Below are 10,325 nucleotides of genomic sequence, written 5' to 3'. Positions count from 1 at the left end.
CTTAAACGTCAATCGGTGACTGCTGTCCAGAGCGTTCACGATTGGCTGACGCTTGTGCAAGGGAATCAATGCGTGTCACCGCCATCGGCACGACAAAGGGTGGTTCTTCGGCACCTACAGTTTGACATTTCAATGAATATCTGCCATTGCCTGTAGTGAACATTGGCAAACCGAACTTAGGTAACCTGGAGATAACCGCAACATTGCAGGAACATTCTACAGTTGATGTTGTGAAATTGTTGCGGATGTTTGAATGTAAACGCTTTACAACATTGATGTATACAGTACCTGACTGTCTTGTTTTTTGCTTACATTACACTTGTCGATCGACAGTTCTCGCATGTAGTGGGGCAAAGTGTGGGTAACCCTCACCTTTTGTCAGATGTTGGCCAGCGTGGAAGAATAGGTAAAGTAAAAAAACAAACATATGCCCTCTAGAGCTCCTTCTACCAACAGTGGTGTGAGCAAGAAGCTGCAGGAACTTTGCCTTAATTTTATATAACCTATTGACCTTTTCTATAACCTAACCCATTCACCGATTGTCGTTCCAGACCAACATTATCCGACAGCGTGTTTGAGCAAGCAAACCCTGGCGCGGTTTCGCCCTTCAGGGTCTCATCAACGGAGTGGGACTTTTCGATTTAAAGCTTTCGTGACTGCAGGGATTCATCTTCTTGGTTCTTTCGGTAAAGTCACGTAGAAGGGAAATAATAAAATAATAAAAATAAAACATAATAAAATAAAATAATTCTCACGACGTTTCGGCTACAAGACGGCTGCTTGCGTTGTAGCCGAAACGTCGTGAGAATTATTTTATTTTATTATGTTTTATTTTTATTATTTTATTACTTCCCTTCTACGTGACTTTACCGAAAGAACCAAGAAGATGGAGTGGGACTTGTTTGAACACATTCTGCTGGGTAACTAGATGTTATTGGCAAGAGCTCATATCATCTAAGGGGCTCTGTTCAGGAACAACAACGCATCATGAGTTTGTATATTAAAACGACAAGAAGTCACAACTTTACATCACAAAATGTCGAATGCTATCTCATATATTCGAAAGAAATATATTTTTTTCAATTATGTTGCTTTGTATGACAAATTGTACTTTTTTAGCTGCATCCGCGAAACCCATCTCTCCACTGAACAAGAGATGTATATTTAACATGTAGGCTTTCGCGACCAATGTTATGCATAATCAACGTTTTTGGGTTTAGATCGCGTTTATTTATAAATGTGTCGTAACCCTCCACCACCCGACACGGCCAATCAGTAAAAATGTGTCACGTTGACAAAGACAAATAGTTCACTGCTTTAGCCCACCGGTGTGTTGAAGCCACAACATTTACTCAAATTGTAAATGTTGTGGCTTCAACACACCGGTGGGCTAAAGCAGTGAACTATTTGTCTTTGTCAACGTGACACATTTTAACTGATTGGCCGTGTCGGGTGGTGGAGGGTTACGACACATTTATAAATAAACGCGATCTAAACCCAAAAACGTTGATTATGAAGAGATGTATATTCTTGGTTCTTTCGGTAAAGTCACGTAGAAGGGAAATAATAAAATAATAGAAATATAAAACAATAAAAATTATTACGACGTTTCGACTGCAACACAAGCAATCATCATCAGGTGTGAAATCCACCAAAAAAAATTACAATTAAATCTGCTTATCTGGGACGCCACAGCGTGCTCCCATCGAATTAGGCGACATCTGTCCGGCGGCTGGACGAAGCACGCGTGAAACAAGCGAATTGACTGCGACGGGAGTAACGTGGGCAGCAGTAGCAATTGTAGAAAGTTATCACGGAAGGCCGACGAAACATACGTGCTTCGGGCCTACAAGAACCTGAATCCGGCCCTGTTCCCTGTGCCATGTGGGTCATTTTGTTTTCACTATAATACTTCACTCCGCTGGTCACTGTTGGGTTGATGACGGCGGGAAGCATAGACGTGGGAGCAAATGAGGTCCAGGATTTTTGCTGCCCACCACCGGAGCCTCACAGGGCCCTCGCGTGATGTATCATGAACTCCACTTGCATAGTTCCCATGCTGCAACCTGGTGCTGAGTTTGAACACAGGGCGGTGAGATCGCCTCGCGGTGGCGCGCCGTCCGTGGCCTGTTGCCGAGAGGGGATTAAAGGTTGAAATCCAGCGGGAGTGTGGGGGGGGGGGGTCTGATTATAATTAATGACGAGGATAAAAACGCACCGTCTGCTTCACATGGACAGTTAAAGACCCACTCGTGTTGTTCGCAAGAATATGCCATTGTGTGCCGGCGTCAGGGTCCATTTGTTGTTTTACAAAATCGAAAATGATTCGCAATTTGCACATTCCGGATGATTCACACGGCAGCGATCATCGCCCACACAACTGCCAGACGAATGCTCCCAGGTCACTCTTGCAAATGAGACTCGCCCTGGTCTTTCTCATTCTCACCTGGTTAAACAAAATAAATGTGACGTTTGACTCCCGCACAATGAACATGTGGGAAGCAATCGATCGATAGCACCACATCCCTCACCTGCCGACACTGCTGCAGTGATACCTGAAGGGTGGTCCAGATGTCTTGTGATCCCCAATTAATTGACCCCTAACATTTTTTTTTACTTTACATATTAATTTCTGTTTGAAATAAACCTTCCTTTAAAAAAATATTCAGTTGTAGAGCATTAAATGACGGTTATAAGACATCTGGTCCAGCCCTGTACATCTCAATGATAATAATTTGTTATTGAGATCAGGTCCAAATACGTTGGGGCATCTCAGAATGCTCTGCATCTCATCTCAATTGAAAGGGCACTCCCCTTGACAGATATCCCCGTGGACAAAATACGTTTCAACACCTGGCCTGCAAATGGGCTTTTGTCTGCCAGTCGGTGCCAATGATTGCTACGCATAATCCCAAAAGAGCAATTTGCTGGTAATTGTCTAATTTGGCAAATTATTGAGTGCAATTGGTTTCACCAAATACATTTAGACGCCATGCCCTCAATATTCTCGGCAGTGCCTTTCGTAAGATAAGACGATCCAGAAAAAGACGCATTTGTTCAAAAGGCTTTTTTTTGCAAAAAATATAATTTGAACTAGTTTGGAATGTGATGCGTTTTATTTGTATAATTGTAATGTCTTAGCTGTCGAGTGTTAAAGTAACTGCAGATTGCAGTTGGGTTATAAAGTGCCCTGTGAGATTGTAAGCTTCGAAAAAGCAATGGATGAGGGTAATGTTGTACTGATTTCCTTCAGCATTGAGTAAAGATCTATTGCAATGCTGCGTAGTCGTTTATTCCGAAATAATCATAATTAAAATCACCACGGTACAAGATGATCAATTTCACCAATATATTATATGCCAACAAATAAAGCTCGCCAAAAGTCAAAGATAAATTATTATTATGCAAAGCTATAATGTAAATTTAAAATAAAGAAAAATCCATTCAAATTCGCATTATAATAAATGATTTATGCCACATAGCTAATATCTAAAGAGTTTTTATTTCACTACCATGCAGCCATAAAGTAAGACATTACAAATATATGCATTACATTATATCTTAAAAGAAATACCTTCACACGAGTAGCGAATGGAATGTACTACCATCCGTTGGCAAACAAAATTGCGACAAAACATCAGTATTGCACGAGCTAACAACTGTGAAAAGAAATTGCAGGTTAAATAAAGGTTATTTGTACAGAATTCAAACACAAACAACTCAAAATTCAGTGGAGTCAAAACGTTTTTGAGCGCTAAGCCAAAAACACAAATAAAAAATATAGCAGTGGAAATTCCACATTACAATGTCGGGGCCTGGTGTTTCCCATGGACCAGCATTGTTTACTTCCCACACAAAGATCATCTAATTGTATGTACCTCTAAAAGTAAGACGAGGTGTGTCAATTCTGATCCATAATCGAATTGGTGAGTATTCTTCACAGTGTATAGCTGCTATCATATGACATGTTCCCACAGGCATTCAAAACGTCATCCTTTCCCACGTCCCAGCCACCTCATCACCATTAAATTCAAAATCCGCAGGGCAGAATTTTCTACTTTCCTTCTCTCGGCTGCTGCTAGCAACCCATTCCGATTAATGTTATTTTCTTGTGAATTACATGTGACAGGCCTACTGAGGGTTCCGAGTAAACACACTCTCCCCACTGCCATTTGCATGAATGTTGCTGCCAGAAAGCCGCAGGCAGACAGCTCCTCAGCACACACAGTGTCCTGCACCCACACGCCTGCACCTCAATGCAGCGGCAAAATCTGGGGGGGGGGGGGGGGGGTACCGACAAGAAGAAAATGTGAGGACCGACGATGGTGAATTGAGAAATTGAGAAGATGAATCACTGCCATGAAATATTAACTGGGACCACGGCTGATTGGCTTGCTGGTCATATTAAGGCTGCTTCAGCGTCATTGAAATAGTCACAACTCTACTTGAACTGAAGACAGCTTTCACAGTAAAGCAATTGAATAGTATTGTTATTATTTAAAGATACTGCTGCCGTGATTTGCATAAGTTTAATGAAAGACGATAAATTAAAGCCAACATCCCCCTACTCTGGCATAGACCACGAAGAAGAACACATTTTAATTAGGAGTTTTTTTTTTATGTAAACAACTAAATAACACACCGCCAATAAATAAGCTTCGGATGCAAGATATAATTTTGAAACACTGTAAGAGGAGCTATGACAATAAAATAATTTATTAGGAGCAAAGTGAAACTTACATTGAATATGGAATTGCAGTATAAAATAAAATAAAAACAATCCAAAGCATGATAAACAGTTATAGGACACGTAAAATTACAATTAATTCAGCAGTCATTTCAGTGCACCTCGGTCAGTCAAATACATCGGGCATTTTTCAAAGAGCATTGTTAGCTATCGCGTAAAGAGCGCATGGTTAGTTCAAAATAATTTGCGAGTGTATTTTTTATTATCAATCCCACCCAACTGTGCATATTTAGTTCATGAAAACTTAAACGAAACTTCAAAAAGTAACAAATGCTCAATCATAAATGAAATACATCCCTTTTGTTGTTTAAAGAATGCGTACACGTGCATGCATACCGAAAATATCCTGCGGCTTTTTTTATCAATCAAAATTCATTCATAAATGCTTTTAACTAGCAAAACATTCTAAAAGTTTAATATACATTGCATAAGAATATCATAATTTCATTAAACATTTTCTCTTAGGCTGTAGACATGGCATGATGGCCCAGCACGTAACGTAAATTGATGTTCATTCCTAAACAGCAGGGGGGTTCACACCACTCAAAACCGACAGACATATCCCCATTGATTTACCATTGACTGCCATGCATTACGTTAACAGCACATGTTGTTGTTAGCTTTAGCATGTGACGAGCAAGACGGGACGGCTCCTACTCCCTGTACTCAAATATTGACACGAGTGTTTTGCGCGAATGTTAAAAACCCTCAGCGTTGCGCACCGGACAGATCGTGGAGGATTCGATGAAGGCAGCAACTGAACACTTGGTGGTGGAGTGGAGAAAGATAGACGCAAGAAACGAACATTGCTTCAATGCATTACGACAGTGATTGTTAACCTTCATTGCAGCCTTGCACCCCTTTGGTTCTCAATCATTAAAAAAAAAAGTGTAATGTTAATAAATTCATAGGGGTTTGATGAAACAAAGTCGTTGTACTTACGTGCCCGTGTTTAATTTGTGTTCTGATGATTTACCTTTAAAAACAATAAATCTGGCCATGTCTCGCACTCCCAGAAAGGGCATATGACCACCTCCAGGAGGTTTCGTGCACCCCAGGTTAAGAAGAGGAACCACCACTGCACTCCGCAGTCGTTACCGGTCAAGTCGCAAGACAACAATCCGCGGTGTGCCGTGGCACCCATTTAGGGAGGGAGTGAGCTCCCCCCCACCCCCCCCCCCAGGATTTTTTTCTCCATCCCAATATCGCATGCAGCTTGCCTAGGAGAACAGGTTTTGCAATGGCTCAGCGCCCACTGTTGCGTGAATCAGTCTCCACTTTGTTTTTAGAATCCACAGGCCTTTGTCAATCTACTGCTGGATGAAGGCCTCGCCAAGCCGTGGGTTTTTAAAACGTAACTTTTTGTCATTAGCTCCCAATTGTATCTCAATTATGGTCACGGCAGCATGTCGTGAAACGAAGCATCTATTTAGATATCTAACTATTCTAACTTTTTATTTTAGCAGGTAAGCCCCACCGAACTATATAGCTCTTTGTCAGGAGCGACCTGTTCACAAATGATAGCTCGAACGGAGTTGTGCGACCCTTAAAGTTGGCGAAGAGTCCACAGAAGCGGATACTACAGAGCAATCTCTAAGATGCCTTGTCGTGGCCATGGTCCTCAAATGAAAGGTCAGAACTTTCATCATCGGGGGGTTTTTGACCGTACTTCACCACTTTGGACAGTGTAGTTTTGTTTAAAGAGAGGAGGCGACCCAGGACCAGTTCAGACATCACCACTGACGTTTAGCTGTAGCCAGAAATCTAACTCAGGTCTACGAGGTTACAGCACACTCAGGGCACAGACCACTGATCTATTGCTCCCCAATTAGTTTTTCCCCCTTCTATTGCACCCTAATACATTGTTTTGTATTACCTGTTCATGTCTTCTGCAATTACACTTATAAATAAATAAATAAATCCCGAGGCGCAGTTGACTGCCCCATACAAACCGCCACAGAACACAAAACATCCCCTGCACAGAAAACGGGCACCAAGATAAAAAAAAAAACATGAATCAGTCTTCTGAAGCATTGCTGCAAGGAAATAATATACATTCAAGACATATACAATTGAAAAGGCATGCTGGCTTAATATTACTGGTTGTCTGACATCATGCAAAAAAATTATATACTTACAATGCATCATGCATTTTTTTCAGTTTTTTTCTGTTGTTTAAATTAATCAAACCGTAACAACTTTTGTTCATTCTACGACGTTATCTCAGTGCTTTTCTCAGTGCAAAGTCTGTACAGCATGGCATTGTGCAGCCTACACAACAGCGGTTCCCATTAATACAAAAAATACTGTATAATATGTACACTCACGCACAAACATGCCTTACATTCCATTTAAGCAGTTCAAATGCTTTGAATAAATACACGTTTCTGTTCCGAGAAAATGTGTAGCTGTTTCAGATGTAATTAATCAAAAAATATCTTTCAATGATGTTTTGTCAAAGTTGTTGAACAACAACGAAAAATCCAGAGCTTTGAATCCTTATTGGTCTAAAGTGCTTCTCTGCCTTAACACACAAACAAATCAGCACTGGTATTCATTTACTGGGCTTTCAGTGGATTGACAAAGGGCTGACAATAATATTTTATTTAATTAGTTCGTCGAATAATATCTGTTCTTAAAGCCCCGTTACCTGCGTCAAACCGCATGAGTAGGAGTCGATGTTTGGTATGTTGTCTGTAATGGGGTTCAATCACACCCTGCAACTACGCGGGGCCCTACCATCCAGTGCAATGTCAACAAAAATCACGGGATTGGTTCTTGAATCGAATCGAATCGCGACCATGACAATTAATCGAATCGTTGTGAGGAGAGATCAATCATTTGACCCGTATTTTTTCAGCGACTGGCTGGATGAATATGGGATATTAATCGCAAAGTGTTAAGTTTATTAAATCAAGGTGTCTACAAAATCGGTCGCTGAAAATGTTTTCTTTCTTCACATCTTTAAAGTCTAAAGAATGTAAAACAGAAAAACAAAAACTTTGTTGTCAGTACAAAGAAGCAATTCCCACTGTTATACTTTTCCAAAAAATGGAAAATAATTTAGAAACAGGGGGGAAAAATACGTTCGTCTATAATGCAAAGGTATGTCATAATTGCTATGAATGCTTATGACTTATAGGGGTTAGGTATTTTTCCGTGTTGATGACACAGGTTTTAAAACGACACCTGGGACACAATTCCTGCAGCCAACGGCAAGCGGCATGTTTCCAAAGCAACCGGCGATTCGCACGGGGGCGATGACATTTTTGTAAACAAACACAACATTCATTTTCCTCTCTTTGGTCACCTTTCTTACGATTATTGACAGCTGTAAGGGCGCTAGTTCGTTTCGACTGTCAAAGATGAGACGACGCCACAAGCACTGCGGAACGGCGACTCGCTCAGACGTTCGTTCCTTCGTCTTCTGCAAAGTCGATTATTTCAATCACTTGGTGTCCGTCGGATCCTCTAATAACACGCATGGAGATGACCTCCTTCTCAGGAACACTCTGCATTTCTGATTCAGTCATGTTTAGACACGTTTCGTCTACGTTCAGGGGACTCAATTCCGGGGAAATGTCTGCAATATACAGCTGCCTCAGAGATTCTGGAGCAAAACTTTGGGCGGCTTCTGCTGAGCACAAGAAATCCACAGACTCCTCGCTACGGTGAGCCTCCTCTTCGTCGCACAACGAGTCTACGCTTGATACGGTTTGGGATGTTCTCACGAGATAGTCAGAACACCTCGTGTCAGTTCCATCGTTCTGACGAACGATTCCACCGCCAAGGTCCTCCACAAAATCCCGAGGACTCGACGGAGGAGAGACGAACTTCGGTGGAGCCTGCTGCGCCGAATAGCCCGGTGCTTTGGCCTCCTCGTTGTTGACGCCAGGATGGTACGATGGCAGAGACTGCTTGAGGACTGGTGTGCAGTCCTGGTCTCCTCTGCACAGGGGATTCAGGGCCGGGTCCCAGGGAAGCGAGGGGTGCGATGGAAGGGGGCTCAGCTGGTTCCCGTGGGGCACGAGGGGTTTCAGCATCTCCATGAGGGCTTGGAGATCATTGCCCAACCGTGACACCTCTTGCGACAGACTTGACATCTGCAAGGAGCAAATTGGCCCTTTAGTGTGGAAATTACGAGACTGTTGTTGCTGCTGATTTATTAGCAACATTTCAGATGTAACCATTCTATTTATTGCTCACACTGCCGCTGGTGCAAGGGCCTCTGCACTTGAGCAAACCACCTGAAGTGCGTCCGGTCTTGTCAGATTTCATGACATAAATATAGCGTTGGAATTAAAACACATATTTTACGTGGACAGTTAGAGATAGTGAGTTTTTATTTATTTAATAACCGGTAGTGTTCCACACCGGTGTTTAATGAGCTTTCATTCCACCCCTGCATGTGTTCGTTTCCTCGTTTGTCCAGATTGACAGAGAGAGCACATCAGAGCAAACACAATTCCGCACATTGCGTTCTCGTTGGTGACCGTAGTTTTTCAACGCACTTCAATTGACGTTTCCTGTTGATACTCCTCGTGGCCATTTTAACGGTGCGATGTAATTATCTTTGAAAAGTGAGAGAAAGAGAAAGAAATAAAGTGGGAAAAGTAATAAATATTTAAGGGGGAGAAATTCAAATTTAAGCTGTTCGCGTGACAGTGACACGGCGATGGTTGTTGGCTGGCACAGGTGTAATTAGCGCAGCCTTGCGGCAGGACTGCCGTAATTACAGGCTGGGACCGACTGCGTCCCGTTTATGAGCGTGACCCACACATTGCGCGGTTCAAGAAAAACGATGCTCTGCATAAAATTGTGATTAGCAGTCAGGGGAGTTTTTTGTTTACATTTATTCAGAACCTCCGTGTCAGCATCGTGGATAATTGGTGCTTTGTTAAATAGTTGCTGCAAAATGTTTCTAAAGGCTTCATTGCTATGTTGAGTAATGCAGATAATTTTACCTTTAGTGTGGATGTTTTACGGATAATATTTAAATGGATCTGTAATTGGAGAGTTTTATGATATGTATTTTTATTTCAAACAACCTCTCAACTATTTAAACTAAATCTGTTGTAAATATTGCACAGCGTGCACATTCCCAGCCTTCAGGCGCTCATAACTCGGCAGAAGTTGTGTTTTAGCTGAAACTGCTTCATTCTTTGCTTGCTTCCTACTCCCATGATAAGAATAACGTTTTTAAAAGCTAGGTACGTTTAAATATTTATTTTAGCTAATAAGAAAGTTCAAACATAGTCAAACAACGAAATAAATAAATGAGTGAATCTACAGGTCCCTTTGCTAGGGAGTTTGATGTTTGCATTGTTGGAGGTGAATGTGTGTGGCTAATGGAGGAGTGGCAGTGTAGTGATTAGCGCTACGCTGCGTAACGAACTTGGTGACCCGGGTGCGATTTCCTCTCACGGTCAACACCATTGACGATTCTCTGAATCGGTCCTGGGCCTCCCCTAGGTCGACTCAGCCTCAAATGAGTACCTGGTGCGGTGTGTAAACACTGCTACTGGGGAGACAAAGGCAGTTGGGCGTGATGCCGGCCACCCACCTCCTCGTGTGCTGT

The 10,325-nt window shown here is 42.1% G+C and overlaps 1 protein-coding gene across 2 annotated transcripts in view; it reads right to left on the bottom strand.

Moving 5' to 3' along the window:
• Positions 1-4,647: 4,647 nt before the first annotated feature.
• The window catches only part of LOC133344678 (potassium voltage-gated channel subfamily H member 8-like), a 110,305-nt gene continuing 104,627 nt past the window's right edge, over positions 4,648-10,325 (bottom strand). For both annotated transcript variants that reach the window (XM_061554735.1, XM_061554736.1), the window contains exon 15: positions 4,648-8,850. In XM_061554735.1, coding sequence (XP_061410719.1) covers positions 8,152-8,850 — 699 coding nt within the window. In that variant the 3' untranslated portion in view covers positions 4,648-8,151. The remainder of the gene's footprint in view (positions 8,851-10,325) is intronic.

The sequence above is a fragment of the Lethenteron reissneri genome, chromosome 20 (genome assembly GCF_015708825.2).
Source record: "Lethenteron reissneri isolate LAM-NWPU_2019-01 chromosome 20, ASM1570882v1, whole genome shotgun sequence".
In the NCBI taxonomy this organism is placed as follows: domain Eukaryota; kingdom Metazoa; phylum Chordata; class Hyperoartia; order Petromyzontiformes; family Petromyzontidae; genus Lethenteron; species Lethenteron reissneri.
The sequence above is the reverse complement of the archived record's forward strand: the minus strand, read 5'-3'. Positions and strand labels throughout refer to the sequence as shown.